Source organism: Lagopus muta, chromosome 14 (assembly GCF_023343835.1).
Source record: "Lagopus muta isolate bLagMut1 chromosome 14, bLagMut1 primary, whole genome shotgun sequence".
Lineage (NCBI taxonomy): Eukaryota > Metazoa > Chordata > Aves > Galliformes > Phasianidae > Lagopus > Lagopus muta.
Window position 1 is genome coordinate 11,949,473 of NC_064446.1, and position 23,605 is coordinate 11,973,077.

At 43.1% G+C, this 23,605-nt stretch overlaps 2 protein-coding genes across 5 annotated transcripts; one reads left to right on the top strand and one right to left on the bottom strand.

Moving 5' to 3' along the window:
* Positions 1 to 971: 971 nt before the first annotated feature.
* MFAP3 (microfibril associated protein 3) lies at positions 972 to 11,068 on the bottom strand. 2 transcript variants are annotated; one of them, XM_048960565.1, is made up of 3 exons: positions 10,966 to 11,068; positions 6,297 to 6,758; positions 972 to 4,956 (listed from the first exon to the last, which is right to left on the bottom strand). In XM_048960565.1, exons 2-3 carry the CDS (start codon positions 6,574 to 6,576, stop codon positions 4,211 to 4,213), a joined length of 1,026 nt encoding a protein of 341 aa, XP_048816522.1. In that variant the 5' UTR covers positions 6,577 to 6,758; positions 10,966 to 11,068; the 3' UTR covers positions 972 to 4,210. The 2 variants fall into 2 exon arrangements, with proteins under 2 accessions (XP_048816522.1, XP_048816523.1); XM_048960566.1 differs by having other exon boundaries at positions 10,868 to 10,977.
* Positions 10,820 to 21,289, top strand: FAM114A2 (family with sequence similarity 114 member A2). 3 transcript variants are annotated; one of them, XM_048960563.1, is made up of 15 exons: positions 10,820 to 10,926; positions 11,577 to 11,706; positions 11,843 to 12,045; positions 12,231 to 12,327; positions 12,779 to 12,874; positions 13,153 to 13,265; positions 14,145 to 14,279; positions 14,442 to 14,600; positions 15,177 to 15,300; positions 16,292 to 16,371; positions 17,035 to 17,163; positions 17,377 to 17,516; positions 18,289 to 18,361; positions 18,931 to 18,984; positions 19,723 to 21,289. In XM_048960563.1, exons 3-15 carry the CDS (start codon positions 11,848 to 11,850, stop codon positions 19,822 to 19,824), a joined length of 1,500 nt encoding a protein of 499 aa, XP_048816520.1. In that variant the 5' UTR covers positions 10,820 to 10,926; positions 11,577 to 11,706; positions 11,843 to 11,847; the 3' UTR covers positions 19,825 to 21,289. The 3 variants fall into 3 exon arrangements, with proteins under 3 accessions (XP_048816520.1, XP_048816519.1, XP_048816521.1); XM_048960562.1 differs by lacking the exon at positions 10,820 to 10,926 and adding an exon at positions 11,020 to 11,123; XM_048960564.1 differs by lacking the exon at positions 10,820 to 10,926 and adding an exon at positions 11,134 to 11,153.
* The last annotated feature ends 2,316 nt before the right edge of the window (positions 21,290 to 23,605 follow it).

Sequence of the window (23,605 nt, forward strand, 5' to 3'; positions counted from 1 at the left end):
GAATCAACACTGACCCAGCCTGACGAGTATGGGTCCAATAATTCTTCCTTTAAGCGAATGATTCTCGTAGGAAAATCTCCAAGATTCAGCTTTAATTCTATTATCTTCCTTGTGCAGAGTGGCAGCTAGAGACTACCCTTTAAAAATGGAGTGGGTGAAGTCTGCTCTCACACTCAAACAGCTCCAAAGGTTTTACTATGGAAGGTTTTACTATGGAAGGTTTCTCAGGAAGCTGTATTTTGGATGAGGAGGTTGGACTGCAGTTTTTAAACTGTATTAGGGGCACTTCTCCTCTGTGCTGCAGGCTGGCACCCAGAGCTTCAGGAGAAGCCCATACAGAAGGCATTCATTCTCACACAACATCAGGCACTCAGGTGGGAAACTGGGTTTCCTGGTGTGACCAGTGGTAGAAAGCTCTTCACTTAGGGCCTCAGGATCATCCTCTGGCACAGTTTAATGCTCTGAATTGTTGCAGTGCAATAGGAACCCAAGCCTGGTCACCAAAATGAGGAGGAAAATAATAACAGATTTGATCACTTCAAGGCTTTCAATACTTCACATTTGCACCAAGTTGCCACTTGTGAGACAAGCTGTCTCCAAATACGCCATCTTTTGAGCAACATTAAAAAACATAGAACTATACAATGATGTAGAAGAGGTAAGAGCAGAAAATAAATGCTTGTGGTTGAGGGTCTCTGCTCTTCACAATCACCTTTTTCCCCTGAAAAAGTGAAACTGAGGGATGCACGGGCCTTACTGGAGCCATGCTGGGTCTGTAAGCATTTGTATGTGCAGCTGGCAACCACACAGAGCTGCTGGGGACTCTGAGACACAGAAAACATCAATCCCAAAGGCATCGGAGCAGAAGCTGTCTATCAGATGACTGAGTGTCCTGGCACTCTGGTATCAGAGTGGCTACCAGCATTCAACCTCCCACTGCCTGCTGCTCATCTCCCCCCCTGTGATAAAAAAGTAACCCCAAAGAGAACAAAGCTTTTGTTTTTCATTTATTTTGCAAATCTACCAATTCATTTTATGAAAGTATGAAATCCTATGCAGTTACATTAAACAGTGACGTTACAATCCAAGTAATACAAATAACCACTACAAAGTTATTTTTAGGTACTCTCGGGTAATGAGTCGATTTTATGTTATTTTAAATAAAAAGCAGTTATAAAGAAGAGATAAAATAGCCTTGAGATTGTCGAAGAATTCAGTTTAAACCAAGGAAACCACTGTAGAATCTCCCTGACCTATGAAACGTTAGACACACTGTCACTTATACAATCTTTCAATGTTAATTTTCAGTTAGTCACATCAAACAGACCTACATGCACACAGCTAGTCAATGTAAGAAGAGTTCACAAGTTGTTTGAAACCAGTGTCAGGTTTCCTTCTCTGAAATCACATCTACTGCATAACACCACCATCCTCCTTGCTTTCAGAGGCACAAAAAACCCTGTAATATTGTTTGCAAAATACACTGAGGCTCCTAATCTGCTCTAATTGAATTCAGTGGAGGTAGGATCAGTTCCTACATTTAATAAGTGTCACTGATTTACTGAAATTCTTGCAATACAGCTTCCTTCCCAGGGATGGAATTAATTTGGGAAACAAAACGCTGCAATAATTCAGGAAAACACTTGGCTTTATTATCCAGCAATTGACATGGCAATTGCACTTCTGAGGACCTGGATGTAGGATTCTTTCCTCTCCACCAGAAATGGGGACACATGGCGACAGCGCGTAATGGCGCTCAGTGAGAACCCGGAGCTATGGAAATAAAGAATAAAAATCAGAGAACAGATTGAGTTAATCCCGAAACTCCTCTCCTGACACCCATCTGATGCACCTCCAGGATCATCCTGCTGCCTGCAAGCTGCTGCTTCTGACGAGACATCTGTCAATCACAACTGCATAACTGCTTCCACAGAAGCAATTAAACGGAGCTTTGATTTCGTAGCTGCGTCTCTACACTGCGTGTAGGGGAAGGGGAAATGTCAAAGATGTTACTGCCACAAGGAATGCAAGAGCTTCACAGAAGCAAGGAGAGCTGTTTTGTGAAAACTGGCAGGAGCAGCTACAACGCCAAGGGCCTGTGGCTCAACAGAGATTAAAGAGACGACCCTCTCCTGTGGCCATCAGCTTTCAGGCAGGACAAAGTGGTACAAACCCCCAGATCTGTGCTCAGGCAATAGATCTGCAGAGCTCACTGTAAGACAGAAATGAAGCCAGCAGCATCTTGGCAGGGCTTCTAGAACCAGCCCTTTATTCACAAGAGTTTAACACTGATCACCAAAAACTTTTTTAAAAATCAGACAGGTTACACAAAACTACACAAATTTCTCACCTAGACATAAAGTGCCACCAAACCATGGAAACTAACAAGAAGTTACTGCAGAGGGCAGTATCTATCGTGTCTATAGCAAGCTTTCCTCCCCTGAAGCAGATGTTTGCTACAGTCTTGGCAAAAGTACCAAGTTGGTCAGCGCACTACTGCAACTAAGGCTAGCAGTGTTCATTCCCACCAAAAAACACAGCTCTAACCCAATATACCAAAGCCAAGCAGGCTGCATTTACTGGTGGCTGTTAGCAGAACTTTCCCCAGGAGGTATTTTAAAACAGTAATAGATGCTTCACTTTCCCATCATTTGATATGATGTGATAAATGTAATTTGCTCAGACCCTTTGTTAGAAGGATGCACTACAACAGAAAGCTCCACCCTGTTATTACCACTGTGCCTGCTTACTCATGTAAATGTAGAGTCAAATCCTCTTAAGAATCCTGAACAGCCTTCCAGAATCACTTGTTCAACTGACATTTTTGTAATAATAAGGAAAAGAAAAAAGAGTTGTGGGAAATTAAATGGTGCTCCTGTTGCCAAGTTGTTTAAATTATATGGCAGAATGGTTCCAGTAGTTGTAAAAAATTAATTTGTGGAGTTTTTACAACCCTTACATCTACTGAATCTCGATAGGATATCTAATGCTATTTAAGTGATACAACTTATAAATGCTAGGGAGAAAAAAAATCAGCACCAACGTGTGAAAGAAAATACTTGATTCTTGTCTGCCTGTGGCTTCCATGAGGCCACAGCTCCAGAGCTGAGGAAGGAAGCCGTGCAGGAGATCCTTGGTGCAGCACGTACATGTGTAGGTATGGATGTCAGCTGCCTTTCCTCTTCAGCAGATGGGAGAGGGCAGCACTCTCAACCACTCTGCTCTGGAAACGGGCTGGCAAGCAGCTCAGCCAGCCCCTCTGCTAAGCCCTCTCTCCCACTGCTTCCTGAAAGCAGTAGCCAGAGTAAAGTCAGTGGCATTGCTTTTTCCCCTCCATTATTACACTGTTCAGAAATAACTGCCTGAGATACCTTAACAGTAGACAAATTTCCCTTTAAGTTACGCCTCTGGACGATCACTGTCATTCTTTTCTCACAACAACGTCAAATGCAACATGAAACTTTGGGTTCTCTATAGCGAGTGAAATCAGCAGAGCCAAAAGACAGTTCCAGTGGTACCACCGACTGCTCCACTCTGCAAGACAGAACCAGGGTAAGGCAGTTGGCAATCAGCACCAAGCTTAAGTGACAAGGTTTGTAGCAATTTGCTTTCCACACGCTCGAGTACAGATGCAGATGCACAGAAAGCAGAGATCCCCTGGTTGTTCTCTAAGCTGCCACAGCACTTTAATTCAGCAGCAGATCTCGGTGCAATTATTTTTCTAAACACAGTACATTTTGATAGCAACACAGAAGCACGCTACGCAAAACTCAATTCATTGGGGTAACAACATTGGCTTTAAGGAATTCTGCTTCCACTTTGTGAAGGAAGAACAGGCCTACAAAGCAAAAGATCTTACTGCATCTTGTTCTGCTCAGCTTGGCTACTTCTAACACAGAAGTATCAGAGGGTACCAAGGAGCTGATGAAAGAATTACTGTTTTGTAAATACTTGAAGTAAAACAAGCTGCTTCAAAAAGAAAATCCACTGAACAACAATTCAAACACCCTTCTCTTACAGATCTGAAACTGTTAGACCAACACAGCGAAACACTGAGGGGAAATACAGACATCAGCAGTAGTTCTGGCACCTTGCAATTTGGAAAAAAAACCAGCTCTTGTGCACAGGGGATGAGGCAGCTTGTTTGCACACCCCTTTCTCACGTTATCCCAGGGACACCCGTGCTCCTGTACAACAGATGTGGCTGGGTTCAGCAGGTGCCCTCCTCAGAAGGAGCTAACTGGCAGCTGTCATGAGAAACGGTGTCAATGCTCTGCGCTTCTGCCTGCGGGTGGATGGACACCTGAACAGCTATTTCTTGGCCCTGCTCATTCACAGACCCATCGTCAGAATCCGCGGCCGGCGAATCGCTGCGCTTGATCTCCGGGTTGATGGGGTACACTGCAGCTTGGGTACCGCAGGCTTGGGTTTGTTTTTCTGCCTCGCCGACTTCATCGGGATCATCGACTCGCACAGCCTCAAAGATCTCTTCCATGAACGCCCTGCAATTAAGGATCAGCGGCGGAAGGGGAATGCTTCTGGCAAGCTCTTCGATGTACCGAGCAAACTCCATGGTCTTAAACTGAGTGACTTTGGCCAGCTCTAACGTTTTGGCAGATGTAATGATGGGGATACGCTTGGCTATCTCAAAAGCCTTCTGAAGCTTCTCGGCCCCTTCCGTCCTGAAGAACTCATTGATAGCCTTCTCTGTTTTGCGGAGGTGGCTGCTCATCATGCACAGACGAGTTATGTTTAAAATGAGCGTGATGGCAAAGGCAACGAGGCACACAATCATGTAGTAAATGCTCATGTCTCCCGAGGTGAAGGTGACTCTCAGGGTGACGGTGGAATACACTGTGTTGTTACCATGAACAGCTGCACACGTGTATCGTCCCCGGTCAGCAAAGTTGACCTTCGTGATGTTAAGGAAATTACCAGCAATCCTCCACCGTCCACCTGGAGGTTCAGAAGAAATGAAGTGAGCTAATGAAACACAAACAACCAGGTAAGCTAGAGACATGCTGCTGCTTGCTCCACAAGCTTTACAGTAAGCCCTGTGTTTCTAGCATAACACAGTAGGACAAGAATTAAATTTTCCTTTTTATGCTTGTGACAAAGCTCTAACTCAGTTAGCCATCCTACTGCTTAATGGTAAATTACTTTGTGCACTTGCAACTCTGGTTCTTCTGTTTTCTCTCACCTATATTTTTTTGAGTGCTTTTGCATCACTAGTTCTATCTGACAGGGAACCTAATTCTTAAATAGAACTTCTCACTGTCATTCACTATGTGGAAGGACTGTTCTATAGAATCTAATATTCCATATGTTCTGAGTCAAAAGTCAAGTGACCCATGAAAAAGATCGCAGTCTAAATGGCTCAGCTGGCAAAAGGACCCAGAATTTTCTTCAGACACAGCTTTCTGCTGAGCATGCAGTGCTGATACACAAACCTTATGTAAAAAGAAATCAATAGAAGAAGCTTTATGCAGTATTTCCTACGGGTTTATAACTTGGGGTAGAAATTGTTTTCATAACTCATTCTTCTAATTAGTCTACTCTGAACTAATTTCCAGATGGCTCTATAACTACAAAGAGGTTACTGAATACTTAAAGCAGTACAACGGCCTCTGAGAAGATCCTATCAATTAGCTCAATGACCTTCATTAATACTAATAGAGGATACCACACAGATCTGCAAAAGCCTTTTTTAGAATTAATTTTAAAAATTGGAGGGACAGGACTACAAGAGCCAGTAGGAAACTATTTCTCTCTCTGTAGGAAAGGGTTACATAGCATCCATTTCAACCCTGGCCATTACAAGCTGTGTTGGTTTCCACAATCTCAGTGGTGCATAAACCAGAAAATAAATGTAATCAGTTACCTCATGCTTTATAAAATCCTGTAACAAAATTAAAGCAAGGCTTGACAGCTTGAAAAGGTCATAATTTTGGAGACTTGTATTTAATTTGTGTGTTTGAAAAGATGTAATATGAACCAGAGCAATAATAACATCAGTTACAATCTGGTAGGATATACACTCAGTTCTTGTGTACTGCACGTTGTGATGGTTCTTGAGCGAAATGACAGAAGGGCATTATAGCAGGATGGGTGGGCTAGGACTTCAGAACTTGGGTACAAAGCCTGATCCACCACATGCCACAGCTTTGTCTTGTTCTCTCCTATTTCCCAACTGTAAAAATGGGAGGATAGGAAGAGAAAACAATAAAGTTCCAGAGACTTTCATGTACTGTATAAAAGTAGAACGCCCAAGGATATAAAACAGCAGAAAAGCTCACCTTCATCTTTCTGTTGAAGCAGGTGTCCTTTGGAGTTATACCAAAGAATATATTCATATTGGCTGATGTTCACTTGACATTCAATTAAAATACTGGTTCCCTCTTTGGCTATGATATCATGGTGTGCTGGGGAACTTGCTAAAGCTTGAGGCACTGGATGAAGTGATGCATTGAAAGACTCAAAAGCAAGTGTCCCATTAGAAGCTACATTTTCCAGTGTAAGTCCAATCGAAAGATCAGCACTGACAGTCAAAATTAACAGGCAATAGCTGAGCTTCATGGAAAGTTAAGAGAAAAATGCTTTTTCATTTAATTTGGAGAAATGAGGTCACAAGATATTAAATTGTCTGTACGGATCTGAGAGAGAGAGGAGGTTCTTAATTTGTTCACTGGTAGAAAACGTCTTGGATCCAAATGCACTTTCAAGACCATCAATATTGTGAGAGGAAACTGGAAATCCAACTGAAAAAAAAACACGATTAAGTTTATTAATGGCAGCATGCTCATGGTGTATTCAAATTTCATTCCCAGTAAACAGATTTCCAGCAGCATAATATAAACTGCCAGCCAAGCAGTTCCAAATCAGAGCTTTGCTCAGAACACAGTAATGAAATGAGAGTAAGATGGCATCAGCACAACCTTCAGTCCTCCACACATTCTTCCTCCCATCCAAGTAAGTAATATCGGGAACAATAATCAATAAGAGAAACGTGGCTTTAAAAGAAGAAAAAATTGTACAGCCTACTCAAACTGCATTAAGTACCTTCAGGATCAGAAAGTGGATCCTGCATTTGTTAACAGCAAAAAAAAAGAAGTGCTTTCTTAATAGAGGAAGAAAAGCAAGAGAGGAAATAATTTCTGCCTTCCTCCACACCGCCATCAAAGTCCCTTCACGTCCTGTTTTTTCAATGCTGGTTTTTCCTTTAGCATCGAGGAATAAAAGCACTCACACATTTGATTTTTAGCACTTGCACATTTACTTACTTGATTTTAAGGTAAAATCAATGTTATGTGTCTAAATACCAGATAACACGCTCCTCGTTTCTTGTGCAGGGAGAATTACTGTGGCAGCTACCTACAAAGGGAGGAAGTCCCGTTCTGAATAGCAGGACACTGATGTCTAAACACACTTCCCTTTTTTGGGCAACCTTTTTTGCTGCTGCTGCTGCATTCTGGTTTTTGCTGTTGTTGTACAGTAAACTCCTACTGAAAATCCTTTGCTTTATGCTGGTACACCTCAGCAGTCACACCTTGCTTATTATCCTCACCACACCAAACCCTGCCCCGTATTTCACAGCTGTTTGAAAAATTATTTTCTCTAGGGACAGAACTCTCCCTTGAGGTTTATGTGTGCACAAGATATTTGAAGGCATTAGAATGGAGAATTTAACTTGGGGTTCTCTGCACACAAAGCTTTTCTTTTCTAAAAGACAGAATAAAACCAAATTGTGACCAAATGAGATTACACCATTAATAGAAAATCTGTAATCAATTTTCCTGGAAGCCTGATTCATAAAGAAATTCTAATCCAATATGCATTCCCTGAGGTGATGATTCCATCTACACCGCTCCAGTGCCATAGAAAACTATTCACAAAGTACAGAAGCCACAGGCTAAAATGTTATCTTAAAAAATATCTGACTTCACCCCACTGACAGCATGACTTCAAATTCATCATCTTCTCTTCTAGCAATAACAAAGCAAGCAGAGTTGAATTTCATAAATATCACAATACAAAGGAGTAAGTTTTCTTAATAAATAATGCAGACAGTTCCTGTCCTTCCAGAACCGCTCGCTAACACAGCCTAAGGCAGACAGAATTCACATCACTTATGAAAAATAATTTGCTATAAATATGTATGGCTGATTGTACTAATTGTGTTTCCAGCAGAGACAAATTAAGCATATTCAGGAATGGGAAATTTTGCTGAATAGGAATTTGCCAGACTTGGAATTCTTTCAGTTAAAGATAACTTGTTGAAGGTCAAACCAGACTCTGGACCTGACGTCTGATGAGAAATGTGTATCTGACCCATTTCTGTTGCAGCTATTGCCAAATCATTTTCACAAAGGAGGCAAAAGAGACAGCTGTGTCCAACTCTCCTTCAAGCTTGACTGACCAACTCACCCACTGAATCCTGCAAGGGAAACGAGAAACCAGGCCCTCTGCTTGTTCCTCTGCAAACAGCAATCCCTTCACCTGCCCTCTTTTTCTCCTTTCCTTTCTCTGCTGCTCCTCTTGCATGTTCATTTAAGATGAGACCAGCACCGAGAACTGTTGCACCACCGTGCTGAAGAGTATACTTTACCACAGCTAAACAGCTAAGAAAAAGAACACCAAGCCTTCTTTCACACATATTTTCCACCAGTTAGTCTTTGGGGGAAGTGTTACTGACTTGTGTTGCCTCTGGAGAATGGCATCCCAGCCACAGACCGCACAGGTCTGAAAACACACCACCAAGACTGCTGCTGACCAACCACCAACCTTTTGTTTGAAGGAGGGGTTTTTAACCTTTCTCTTTTTTCAGACCTCTGGCGTTTTCAGAGTTTCTGAGCCCTCAGAAAGCCCAAATAAGCCCACAGCAGACTGGCTCATTTGGGTAACCTCGTGTAGGCTCCTTACGTGCAGGCAGTGAGCTGTGAGTGCTCTGTGGATGGCTGACATCTGGCCTGACTTAGCAAGATCTGCTGCAGCTCCAGCTGTTGATAGTGACAAAGTGAACGCAAACCCCGTCCCTCATTATTGAATCAAACGTGGTACAGCTTCCAGTCTTTCAAAACTATAATCTCCCAACTAATAATGTTTCAGATTTATTAGAGAACAATTCCAGCACCTCCTGTACTCGGCCTGTGTTATTTTTGCCATTTTAAATTATTTAATTTAAATTATTAGATTTCCAAATGTCTGCGACATTCCTTCCAAAACGACATTAGAAACCTCAGTCAATTATTTAACAGAAGAAATACTGAGCAACATTTTCCCTCATAAGAATAAGATAATTATCTTCAGTAATTGCATATGCTCTCCGCTATGTCTGCACTGAGCTTGCATAATGTATAAAACATTGGTGATGGGTCATTGAATTTTACTATTAAACTCCTCGAGGTCTGATTTATTCTAAATTGTTTGTCACATTTCACTTTTGGAAAACCCATTATTGTTAAGCAGACAACGATCTCTCATTGCTGAATGCTGGGAAAAAAATAAAATGATTTCTGAAATCCTTATTCTTCAGCCATCACATTCATGCAAAACAGCTGCTGGAGCTGATAAAGGATCCAAAAAGGATAAAGCTTGAGCAGTGCCAACGTTACAATGCTTCAAGACAGCATTAAACCTGAGCAAGATGAAATGTGCAGAATAGAAACTGGCTATTTTACAATGAAACCTGGAGCTGAGCTCAACATATTGAACCTTCAGGAGACTCAAAGTTGTAACAACAAATAGCAGTGAAAGGATAAAAATCCATGATGCGTACGCTTATATGAGTCATCTTTGGCACTTATCCTGAAAAAATGTTTGTGTTTAACTTACAGTACTCTAAGTAGTCCCACTGAGGTCAGTGGAAATATTGAGAGTACTTAACATTACACACATTTATAAAGCATTGCAAGATTGAGACCCAAGAGGTTGAAAGTTATACGGCTTTGCATTCACTGATCATAACATCATCTCACACATGGAGAAATGCAAAGCAATAAACCGAGATACACCTCACAGCCTGCTCCATCCTCCCACCGCCCCTGGCAAACAGCGTGGGAGTGTATTTTGGCTTTATGATGGTTTCCAAACAAGTTAACTAGTGACAACATGCACCAAATGGTGCTCACTGATGACTTCTGCAGGAAGTCTGCATCCTGACTGCAGCTTGGGCTGAAGTGCAGAGGGTGTGGCTGTCCTGTGTGGCCCCCTTCAGATCTGAGGGAAGCATCTGACACAGAGCTGAAGGTGTGAACTGCGTGACTGGGGCAAAGCAGAATCACAGAATGGTTTGAGCTGGGAGGGAACTTTAAAGACCGTCTGGTCTGACTCCACTGCAGTGCGCAGAGACACCTACAGCTAAATCAGATGCGATGGAGTGAAGCTCCAAGGAAAAGCAATGGGCACAGGAAACCCGGGGAGCGCCGGCCCTCGATGCCTGGCAGGATGGGGAGAGATGGGAGACGTGCTGCAGGGAAAGCCCACGATGGATTTGTGAGAACAAGTGTGTTCCTGCTAATTGCTCAACACAATCAAGGGTACAAACTGGAAATGAACAGCTGAGTGTCCCCAGCCACGCACACACCGACAGCAGCACGACGGCCAGGCACGTTGCTGGCTGAGTGAAGTCAGACCACGCGGGAATGACGTCAGGCGGGAATGACGTCAGGCGGGAATGACGTCAGGCGGGAATGACGTCAGGCGGGAATGACGTCAGGCGGGAATGACGTCAGGCGGGAATGACGTCAGGCGGGAATGACGTCAGGCGGGAATGACGTCACGCTACAAGCCGCCCTCCTCACCGCACCTCTACGCCGAAACACCGAGCTAAGGCCTGCGCCCCGACGTCTCACGGCAGCAGCTGCCTCACCGTTTTCCCCGCGTTCTGAGGTCGCCAAAGGAAACCTGACGTCACCGCGGAGCAGGGAGGTACGGCCCGACCCGAACGGACCCGATCCGAACCCTCACCTCAGACGCCGCCACCGGCCCAGCAACCCGGAAGTGCTTGCTCGGTCGCCCTTCCGGGTGCGCCTCACTTCCGGTGTCAGCCAGCTGGCGCCGCTCTGCACCTCCTCTCGATGGTGCGGTCCGCCCGTTTGGGGAGCGCGGCGTCGGAGGCCCGGCTGGTGAGGCAGGGGCTCCCGTGGGCCGCCTCGGTGCGGCTTTTGAGGGCGTTGCTGGGGGACTGCAGGGTGCGGAGTCCCGATGGACCCGGGGGGCTCCTTGGGCAGCGGGGAGATTGCGGGAGCACAGGGACCCGTGCGGACAGCGCTGTGCGGGTGCCCGCAGCCTATGCTGTTGTGTCATCCGCCCCTGCGGGATGCAAAGGCCGTGCCCCCCCGTCCGTTGTAACACACCCCGTGTTGTTTGAGCACCACGAAACAACTCAGCCCTAAATATAAAAGCAAACCAGCTGCTTGCCTCCCTCCCTGCCTGTTTTCTAACAGCTGTCCCCATTGGTGTCCAACCCCTTCCAAAACAGCTGGTCCCAAACAATTATTTTATTATTTTATTTTATTTTATTTTGTGAATCAAGCCATGTATTTAATCACCTGCTGTGTGTTTTGTTTGCTTTTCAGAGCTGGCAGCGTTTCTTGCAGAGAAGGTGTGTTGGTGAGATAGGGCCACTTGTTCCTGTGGGACTTTAAGCTTCCAAGTGTGACATTTGTCCTGTAGAAGCTCCCTTAAAAACGTAATCTGTTTGTGCAGGTACGTGTGGCAGCAAGATGGGATTTCTGCCAGAGGTCTGCTGAATTATTTAAAGCACAGGTGTGCTGCTTTTGAACTAATGTCACAGCATGAAAGCGAGAGGTTATTTTATCTGCTTTGCTTTCTGTGAATGCAGTAGTCATGTCTGAAGAAGACAGTGGTGAAAATCTGAAAGAGGAAACCTCTTACGAGGGCGAAAGTGAGCGGAAGGTGGAAGAACTTGGCAGCACTGAGAGCAATGAAGAGAAGGAACCTGTGCCTGTGACTCGGAAAAGACCTGAACCCAAAGCCCCAAGTCAGTCTGCTGACACAGAAAAGCCCACAGCTGAAACTTCCAAGGTGTGTGTTTGCTCTCAGTCTGAATGATGTGACTTGAAGTTTTATGGCTTTGTGCGCAGAAGAATTCTGAAAATTCACATTGCTGTTCATTTGAAAAGAAAAAGCACTGTGAAAGTTACCTACCAGAGGCTGTGTGTGTTCTTCTTGTTACCTGAATTGCTCTCTTCTGCTTTTCTTCAATAAAGGTTTCAGAACCTCCTGCATCTCAGTCAGGATGGGGGTACTGGGGAAGCTGGGGGAAATCCCTTCTGTCAACTGCATCTGCTACTGTAGCTACTGTAGGTAAGTCTCTTTCTGGTATTTTATAAATATTTTAACTATGCCTCATGTTTCAGGAGCTTATGAGCTCTTTTTTTCTTGAGAATGAGGTTTCTGTTATAGAAGCAAGTACTGGAAAATGTCAAGAAAATTCTTCAAGTAGTGGGAAAGCACGTGCCAAAAGGTACAGGGAGATTAAGGAGAGGAACTCAACCAAAACTACCAAGTTTTCAAGATGTTTTAATAATTTGATGTTTTAAAACTTTGCAAGTTGATTTAAAACCTGAATGAAATCAGAATTAATTACGCTGGAAGGTTAAGAGTCTGGATAGCGGTATGTTTTAGTGTGGATTAAACTGTTTTGTACAGGAATAAGGCAGAATAGTAGGAAAACAATATACATATCTGATGCTGTCTGTTCTTATGAGGGATAAAGTATACCACATGGATAAAGCACTGCTGCTGTCTTTTCTAGGTCAAGGTATTTCAAATGTCATAGAAAAAGCAGAAACAACCCTTGGGATCCCCAGTCCTAGTGAAATCTCTTCAGAGACCAGAGATGCTGCTAGAGGTCAGTTTTTATTGCATAAGAACAACACTGAAACAAATCTCAATACAATCAGCCCCCAAATGACAATCATGTTCTATCTCTCATGTTGGTGTAGATACCAAAGTGCTAAAAACAGCATGTTGTTTACTGGTGTTAGAACTGAGATTATTTTCCTGTCCTCTTTCCAGTTCTAACCCTGCTTCTGGCTGACACATTTTGTTAGTTAATTTTCTTCACTCAGCAGCTGAAAGAATCTTTTTGTGGGAGTGAGGAATCTGATTTTCTGCCTTCTAATGCAGGAAGTGAGAATCCCGATGTTAGCAGCGCAGATGCAGCTGGTGATGGCAGTTCCTTTCCTATTGCTGGAGCTTTTGGAGTTCTATCAACCATCTCTACTGCTGTTCAAAGCACAGTGAGTGAGTTGGGAAAGCAGGAGAAAATGAGTTTGAGAGCGTGGTCTGAAGCATCAAGAAACTTAATTTTGGCTTTTGTGAGATAATTAGTGAGAGAGTATGTCAGCCTTCAAGCAGGCATTATCTGATGCCACGCTGGCAATTGATGTGCAAGTCATCTTTAGTTTTGTTTAGTTGTATATGAAGTGTTGATATATAACAAGCATGCATCACACAGTTCAAGGATGGGCATCCATTCCCATGCATGTCACCTCTGTGCTGTTATCTATGCTCCCTTCCTTCAGGGCATTCGGTCAAATGGAGAGTCAGACTCATTCCTGGAATATTTTCAGAGAATTGTCTAGATTTGAAACTCATTCTCCTCTTCAGAAACTCGTGAAACCAGCCCAAATTGCTTGGAAATCAGCTTGCTCCTGTGACCGTGAGAAATAGACTTCAAAGAGTCCAGTACCCTTAGAAACAGTGCCTCTGTGACCTGCTGTCTTGTCAATTTTTCCCATGAATCTGAAATAGCTGCAGATGTTCAAACCTTAAAAGCAAAAACAAGCAACTGAAGCCCACGTTTGTAGCATTTTCTGCTTGGAGTGTCAGAAACGAAATATCTCAGAGTGCTGAGAACCAGCTCCTTCACAGAATAATAATATTTTCTGTCAGATTCATGTAGCTGATTGAGTGTTGTATTAAACTGTTGATTAATAGTGTATCATGGCATTTTCCCTGTCCTTACTCTATTTTTGATGACTTTTTTTAGCATTGAATTCTGGGGTGACAAGGACCAATTTGGCTTGCCTAGCACAACATGGCCTCAGTCTCATTTCTTCAGCTATATGGTCTTCTGTGACTTTTAAGCACTGACGATACCTAAATCTGTTTCACAGGGAAAAAGTGTTATTACTGGAGGTTTAGATGCCTTGGAATTCATTGGGAAAAAGACAATGGATGTGATAGCTGAGGGAGACCCTGGATTCAAAAAAACAAAGGGCCTAATGAACAGAACCTCTACGTTATCTCAGGTACGGCTGTTCCTTATCAATGTGTTGGTTTCTTATTGTTTTTTCTTCTTCTGAGATCCTGTCATTAAGCAGCCATCTCTTTCTGTTGAACCTAAAGCTTTCTCCTACCCAATTCTGTATCTTCTGGTATTGAGCTGAGTCCTCTGCATTTCTTTTTTTCAGGTCTTACGAGAGGCAAAGGAGAAAGAAGAGCAGCAGACAGCTACTGAGGTTACCATGACTACAGAGAAGAAAGCCCATTATGGGTTACTGTTTGATGAGTTTCAGGGTCTTTCACATCTGGAGGCCTTAGAGATGCTTTCTAGAGAGTGTGAATCAAAGGTAATGGCCTTGAGCAATTTTCCTTCCATTTTTGAGTTCAGCTGAGGAGGAGAAAAAAAGAGCTGAGATGTATGTACATACATGCAAAATCAAGTGCTCAAAACTTGTTACTAAAGGATGATTGTACAACTTCACTTTGACTCCTGCATTATGATCTGCTGTTTTCCTTGGGAGCATTCTGTCCTGTCCTCAGCTCCCAGAGCCATTCTCCTTGCCTAATCAACCTCAGTTCCTGCATTTCTTCAACACCTTATCAAGAGGGTGCTTGTTTGCTAGAGGAGAGTAGTACTGCAGGCACAGCAGAGTGTTTCAGGGCAAGGAGAAGGGCTGGTCAGCATATGCATTGAGAAGTCATTCAGATTTTTATAAAGGAATTCTTTTAATAACTCGTAAGAATCTATTGTTACCTAATTTGTCTTTCCTCTTCAAACTTCATGTAGGAAAACACCACTTTCTCATTAGTATTGATCTGTAATGTTTTTACATACAGTGTAAACGAGATACTTCATCTTCCATCTTGTTTCTTTTTCTTTCTGGACTTATAATTCTTCATTTGGCTATTCTGCCCCTAACTAGGTGAAATTGGTTCTAAGTGCCCTCTCTGGAGAGGAGTTGGACACAGTGAAAGAGGAAATGGAGCAACTTAATGAAGCATTTTCTTTAGCTGAATTCTTTGAAGAAGAAGAGGAAGAAAAGAAAGGTAAAAATCCTACGTAAAAGTTTGGAAAGAGAAGCTGGTTCCAAATGAAATTCTCAATACAGAGCCAACTAGTCGTGAGAGTGCTAGCAATGGATGTGAAGTTATTCTTTTGCTGGATGCTTAATTCTGAAGCCACCTGTGGCTAGGAGCATGACTGGTAGCAATGCCCTTCATCACTGGAAGGCTTCTGTGAGTTAATTCTGTAGCAGAAATCACTCGATTCTTGCCAGAACAGGATTAGATTTACTTGACTTCTGGTCTGTTCTTACAGCTGACCTTGAGCCAATATTCATAATACAAGGAGACACTGGGTTTCCCTGTTCATAAGGGAAAGACTTGGAATAGGTTGTCTAACCTAGGGGAGAGCAAATTTTTTTGTTTTTTAAAGGAGAGTTAGCCAGGGGACCAAAAGGCTTAGGGGTGTCTCCGCACAGAGAAGCCATCTGATTCTTGAAGATTATGCAGGTATTAATGTAAATTTCTTGCATTTCTTTTACCTAAATGGTTCATCAGGGAGGGCTCACACCTGCACTTGCTAGCATTTAGCATTTAATGTATCTTCTATATTTCTGTGATGGATCTCACTGCCTCTCTCCCACTGTTAACATCTGCCCTGCCATATATAACCGGAGAACTGGAGGCTTTAAGCAATATTTCAGACTCTCCAAGGTAAAGCACAACTTAGTGCATTGTAAAATGCTGTGTTTATTTGATGTGTTATAGATTGCCTGCCTGTAAAAATTGAATTACCTTAGCTAAAGAACCAGGATTGAGAGAGCAAAAGCTAATCTTCTGGCACTGGTGACTCCACCTTTCCATAACTTACATTATAAATTATATTTAAAAGGCCAGATGTGATGCATCCTTGCCTGAGTTGATGATTCAGGAAGAACAGTCAAGAGACTTGTGCAAAACTAGTTGTGCGTTAAAGTCCTGCTTGTTTCCTATATCTATCCTTTCTGGGGATTCTTTAGCCTTCTCTTTCCTTTAGGAGATGAGGAGTTCACCAAGGAAGTAACAGAGCTGTTTTCAGAATTGCATATCTCCACAAAGCCAGATAAACTGATCATGGTGAGTTGTTTCTCTAAAAGCTGGAGAGATTTCTCATAAGACCTGCTTCTCAGTCTTGCTTTGCTTGTGAAAAGGCATGAAGACAAGCTGTGTTTTAGACACTTTAACAATTGGAGTTAAAAGAAATGGGTCTTTTCCTTTGACTTTATGAGGCAAAATCATGTTCTGTAATATTTGTGGCTCTGAATCAGTGGGCACCAGTGGGTCGTTGCCCTATCACTGGGCAGTAATATCTGGTGGCAAAGAAAACTGAGCAGTAAGCTATCAGCCACTGTGGCAGCAGTGAAACCAGCCTACCATTGTGATTTGCAGCCCTCCTCTTGGCACGAATCAGTTGGTTTTACTATGTTCAGAAGCTGGTATGAAGAAGATACGCCTTTCTTGCCATTGTTTCACTACCTTTCAGATCCACCAAGTGGCAGCAGCATTCTGCAGACATGTTTTTGAAGCTCCTCAGTTAATCATGGCCCTGCTGGTAAATCCCAGCACCTGGTGTTAGGGAAATGAATGTCTTCTACTACATGCATGCAGCCGACCTACAAAGTTAAGAAGGCACAAGGATAGTTTATTGTGGTTGTTTGGTGTAGCTGTCTCCTTCCTTTAGGAAGATCTGTGTTTTGTGGTGTGCAGTGGGGCTTCATTTTAGTCACTATCATCATACAGGTGAGAACATCTGCTCATGAATGGATAGCACACTTCAACAGCAGTCTTCCTAAAGAAGAAAAAGAGAGTGAAGAAAACCAGGAAGTAGAACCTGGAGGTGGTGACCATGATGTTAAAAAATCAGTAGAGGTAACTGACCAATGGAATAAGACAATATCTGATCACAGTGTGTTTATCTGGCAACTGAGTTACAGTTGTGATTACTGGAACTAAGGGGTTTCTATTTCTGCACAGATGTGGGGATCTGAAAAGGCAGATAGTGCATTGTATTATTTATTTGCTTTAAACAACAAAGGCTGCTAGTTCTTGTATGATGTGGGAGGTTTTTTCCATCTCTTACAGGATATTCATGCATTTGCCATAAGAAGTCTGGCTGAACTGACAGCATACTCCATTGAGACCTTCCACAAAACCGCAGCTTTGTTTCTGCATGGTCAGAAACAGGAGGTGACTGCCACAGACAGAGCCAAGTCCCTTTCACAGTAAGTTTATCTTCATAAATGTGTAGCATGTAATAACCTATGATTAAACCGTTTAAGGCTGCTTTGCAATTCCAAGGGGTGCAGGGCTCTTGAATTCTGCTCTTGAATGGATGTTCAGTGCTAGAAGGTAGGGATGCCACCCATAGGGAAATTCAACTGTTTTTATCTAGCTTTTTTATTATTTATTGATAAGAAAGGAAACCCTGCTCAAAAGCTGTTACAGCCAAAAGAGATGTTTTCCCCAAACTTCTGCTAGTTAGTAAATAGAAATTTAAAATGTGACAAAAACAGCTGTATAAAAGTGATTTGTAAGTACCCTTCTGCTAGTTGTGTAGCTTGTTAGGTACATGGTACTGTGAAATTGCTGCACTAATTAATAGCCTGATCATACAAATAATGCATGGAGGATATTTCTTTGCAGCACAGTCTAGTTGGTAAGGATATCAACTGCACAAGACTTTCTACTTCAGAAAATAGTACTCGTTAGTAATACAGCAAATTAGTACTGTTCCTTTTTGAATTGCTGTGTCTATCTTTTAAAAGCTCTCTCACATTTTCAATTTTAATTACTTATTTTTTCACCATTCTTTTCCCCCATTTCTTTGGGGAAATTTTGGATCTTCATAAACTGTTGAAATGCTGTGTACCAGTTTTGGTTTAATTTAACTTTATGTACGTGGAAACAAGGTATTTGTGTTTTACATGAATACTAAAAGAGGATTGTTCCTTGTAGACTGTATTTACTGTATAGCTTTCCACTCTTCTTCCACAGAGTGACGATGGTGCTGTGTAAGGAACTGTCATCTTTCTCCAAAGAGTTTACTACGTGCTTAACAATTGCAGGGGTAAGGATTGCATTACAGTTCTTAGGGATGAGATGTATTACTTGATTACAGCACAGCATTGGAATCCTCACCATAAAGCACTTGTTGTGCTTCCTCATTTATGCATTCAGGTTTTTGCTTTGTAGTCTGGTCTCCCAGAGTACTTTTTTGCAGACTGTGGCAGCTGAATGTATGCTGAGCTTTTGAATGCCACCAGAGGTGTTCAGCCTGGCACAGAGTGGTGGTGGGGGTTGGTGCTGACAATACTGATGAGACAGAAGGAAATGAGGTTCGTGATTCTGTTGTAGATATTACAAAACATTTAGGTGTTACTGAAGATGGTATCCTTACATTCTGACTGCCTGCAGTTCATTTGAAGATGTGTATCCATAGAGGGCCTGCAGCGAGGGTGTTCCTATCCTTGTTCTTATTTGCATGCTGCAGGGCAGATCCTCTGCACCTTGTGCCTTAGCTTTCATATTGTCAGGGGAGCAGTGGTGACTGTAACCTTACAGAGGGTTTAGCTTTATTTTGCTTGAAGTAATATGATAAAAATTTCAATAGAAATAATACATGTCTGGTCTCTGCAGGTCGAAGAGAAGGCAGATGTGCTTAATCCCTTAATCACTGGAGTGTTTTTGGAGGTCAGTTATGCTGAAGTTTAAAACTTTGAGCTCATACTCAAAAAATAGATACACTGTTTTTTCCACCTCGCTGTCCTTATGCATGCAAAGTTCTGTAGCCTGAGATTCTGCTTAACTATCTGATAACTTACAGATTTTAGTAAATGCCTGTAGATCTTCACAGGACATGAATGTTAGTGAAGAGTGAGCATGGTTGGGCTGGTCCCAGCTGATAGCTATCATGGGTCAGAAGATGCAAAGTAGTTTGTTCAGATATTTGGATTTCTAGCACTTTTGTACAATGCTTGAATTCAAATCTTAGACAAGCACATAAATCAGCATGCAAGAGTCCCAGCATTTCCCAGCTGTTAAGTTGGTCCTCAGTGCTTGTAAACTTCAGAGGTGGGATGGGAAATGGATGTTTCTGTTGGTGTACTCTTCCTTCCTGATGCAGCATGCTTATGTTTCTCTTTGAAAGAAATGCTTTTTATCTCTTACACAAAGTAGTATCCTGCCTTTAGATCACACTTGATCTTGTGTAGCAGCTTTTAAGCCACTTGCTTTTTTGCTGAGTGACATGAAGCCCCTCAAAAACTTACATTAAATTGATTTCTAGAAGGAAGCTGTAAAGACCCAATAAGCAGTAGGGTTGTGTTTCCTATGTACATCAATCAATGCTGTTTGCAATGAGTATGAGGTTACTGAAGCTGACTGGTAGCACAATTATTCATGTGTCTTTTTTTTCTTTTTTTTCTTTAGGCTTCAAACAGTGCTTCGTACATTCAAGATGCCTTCCAGCTCTTGCTGCCTGTACTGCAGCTCTCTCTTATTGAGGCTAGAACGGAACTATCCCAGCAATAAAAGCCCATCTAATTAAGACCTTCTTGACCTTCTCGCTTCGTATTTTCCATGCTGGAGACTGACGTAATGGCTGATATTAAAAAGGAAAAAGATGAACTGATCGCTGCTACTGCAAGAGCAATGATAAAGTGCAGTCTGACAATGACAGCTCTTACAGCTCATTGAGGGATGTGATTAGCATAGTCCAGGCTGGTGGAGGATGTGACAGACTTCAAGCTCAGACTGCTTCCCTGTTTCCATAGGCTTGGAGTGGAGTGTCTCTGCTGTATGTGTTAACAAGCTCTTTGGAGAAACTCTCTAAACTGTGGAGACAGTGCTGGAGAAAAGAGTAGCAGCTGGCAATTTAAGAGTTAGCTGAAGTCATAGTTGATTTTTAAGTCAGAGAGACATAACTAGGCTTCTGAGTGCTCAGCATTGGAGCTGAAATGGATACAAGATGCAAGAGAAGATAAAGATTTTTGATTATCACTCCTGATTATTTTTCAAGACTGGAAAGAATAGAACAGAGGGGGTTCCTTCTTGAGCCACTGTTGCAGAAGAGAAGCCCCAGCTTCCTGAAGGTGTCTGCTAATGACTCAGGGATGTGGGACTGGGACTCACTAGGGTGCTGTTATTCTTGCAGAATGCTTGCCTCAGCACAAACTGGAAAAATGTTGATCTGGCCCTAAGAATGTGGGTACTTTACTTTATAGCAATAAATGAGAACTGGCTAGAAGGGATTGATTCTTGTTTGAGCAATCTAATGAGAGAATGGAGCCGTAGGATGCCCCTTTTTTAATGTTACTTGACATGTCAGCTGCAGACTGTTCAGACTCAGATACTGTTTTTTTTTCTAATTTACGTATAAAAATACTGTAATGTAATGCTCCTTCTTCTAAGATCTATTAAAGCAGGGGAAGAGGAAGCAATTTGGTTCTGTTAGCAGGAGTCCTAATTTGTCTCAGAAGCTGCTTCACGTATCATATCTGTTCCTTTGTGCTATGAAAGTTCCCTGCTTTGTTCCTTTTTACAATTTCTATCTTCTGAGCTTTCCCACTGGGAGGGAACAGCCTCTGTTGGAATCACAAGAGCAGAAATGCACAGCTTAAATGGAACTTAAAGAAGTCCAGAATAGCAAACCAGAGGTGACTGAGTGTCACACCTGCCTCATTGGTAAGAGTGATGCTCAGGTCTTATTTTTAAAATCGTCTGGGTTTTAGTAGGTCTTGCAGATTTCTGCAGTACTGAAGGCTTAGAGCAGTTTCTCTGCTCTATTGTGCAACAGAGATACGTTCTTTGTGTTAGCATACCTCTCTGCTAATGCTGCTCTGGTTTTAAATGCATGGAAAAGCCCTTGCCTTAGTCCTGGTTAGGCTGATCAAATCAAAGTATTTTATTTTGCTTTTTAAGGAATGCTAGACTTGAAAGGAATGTGATTAGGAAAGAAGAACATCTGTGCTACAATAAATTATATACTTTTTCTTTACATTGATAGCATTTTTGGAAAAGGATTCGTTTTGGGAACGGTTTCAGGTGGCAAGGGGCACTAACAGAGCAGCAGGGAAGAGCTGTGCTGCCTTTTCTCATCCCCTGGCTGGTTTCTGGAGCAGGGCTGTGTGCTGCTGTGGGGCAGGGGCAGCTGGGGTCTCTGATGGCAGGGCAACCTTCCATAGCAAACAAGGCACTAAACACAGGCTGGGGTGTGAGAGCTCCCACATCTGAGCTCTAAATTACTGCATTGGCACAAAATGTCACCTTGGCTCCTGCCACAAAGCCAAGATTTACAGAAATGTCAGAAGAGGAAAAAATGATGATAACAGGGCTTTATGAAGCAGCAGCTACTATTTATTTATTTATTTATTTATTTTGCAGGTTGTCTACTTAAGCTGGCCTGCAGTGCTTCTGTGTAGTTTAATAAAGGAAAGGGTTTTTTTATTATTATTTTTAATAATGAAGTTCTTTCAGTCGCATGCTCACCTGCCTTTTGTTAGAGCAGCCAATGCCCAACTGTGCAGCAGCTTCACTTGCGTGCCTCTGCAAGGACCACAGTAGATTACCAACAGAAATAGTTACAATTGTTGAAATCTTGCTACCCAAAGGATGCATCAGAATTCACCATCCAACTGTCTGGAGGTCTTATTGCTCAGCCTTGACTTGCTCGTGAATCTGATGAGAGCTGGCAGTGATTTGAGAACTTCTGGTGGTGTTCAGAGAGATGAGAGGTGGCTGAGAATAGATAAGAGATAGCTGAGATGCTGGCAGGAGCTGGGAGGGGGAAAAAGCCTCCCACAGTTATTTTCTTTCCTTAGGAGGGATTCTGTTACTTGCAGCTGCAAATGCTGCTTCCTGGCAGCTGCTGTGGAAAGGTTTGTAACATGAAAAAGGCTTGCTTCTCCCGACGTGCTCCCAGCCTTGGCCCAGCCACATTCCCAGGGACTCACTTTTCATTATTAACACACACACGTTCAGCAGCAGCGAAACCTCTGACGCAGGAGGGGCGAGTGGTTGTCCTGCTCATTTGGAAGTAGCAGCAGCTCTGGTGCCAGCAGTGCTGGTGGCTGTGAGTGAGGGGATGGGTGTCCAGGTGTTGTGAATCACCCACAGCATGAATTAAATGTTCTGACTCAGGAGCAGGAAGAGGAGAGCTTGTGGCAGGAGGAGGAAGGCTGTGGCATTTCTTCCCCAGGTACACACGCTGGATCATAAATAAACAGTTGTCTGTAGTGATGTGATTTCAGCAGAAAGATTGGTCTTCTGTAGCCAAAGGCTGCTTAGCACAGTAATCAAATCCAGTGTGGGAGGACATAAATGCCCAGTCCTGTGCTAATCAATGTTTCTGGGAGTGCAGCTCTGCACTTTGACAGCAGCTCATTGCACGGATGCTGGGTGCTGGCTGCCATGTTCCTTTCCACTATCTGTGGGCAGCTCTATGCCTGCTGTAGGCTGAGAGCAGAGCTCAGGTGTGCTTTGTGGTCTGGGACCACTGATTTCCCATCACATGATGACAATCAAATTCATGTTACAATGTGCTGTTGCCTGTGGCCTGGCTGGGGCAGCCCCTAGGATCCACAGCCCTGGCGTGGTGCTCTGTGTCCCCATGTCCCTGTGCCCTTCCTGACTGTGGCTGGAGGATGACGGATGTGCCCCATCATCATACCACAAGCCTGGCAGGGCAGGCAGGGAGCAGCGACTGCTGTAATAGGGTCATGATTTTCAAAACAAGGTCAAGCACCATGTCTGTGGGTGAGTATCCTCATCAGGGGATGGCAGGAGCTGTTTGGACACGCAGGGTTGGATTCCAGCTGATCCTGACAGTGAGCATCCTCCCTGCCCTGCAATGACCTGGTGTCGTGCTCCTCGTGCTCCTCGTGCTCGTCCTGACCCTGATCTCTGTGCACCTTGCCTACCTCTTACTTCTGATCTAACCTTGCTGGGAGGACTCATGCTCTGTATTTGGGGCCAGCATGGACTCCTATGAGTCCAGAAAGCTCAGTGCATCCATGGGCAGGTTTTTGGGGTGGGTAACCCCTGTGCAGCCGCAGCTCTACTGCAGGGTACCCAGGGTCATCTTGCACATGAGTTACAATTACAGTTGTAATTACTGTGGGAGGAACTTTGCTGTAGATTTGAAGGGTTTAAATGGGGCAAATCTTGTGGGAGAGGTAATACCTTTTATTAGGTGGAGAAAACAAATCAGCTTTCAGGTACACAAGCCCTTCTTGACATTATTGTTGCTGTTATTATCCCATATTGGTGCTATTAGAAACGAGGGCATTGCATTAGAGGGGAAGCACATTATGCA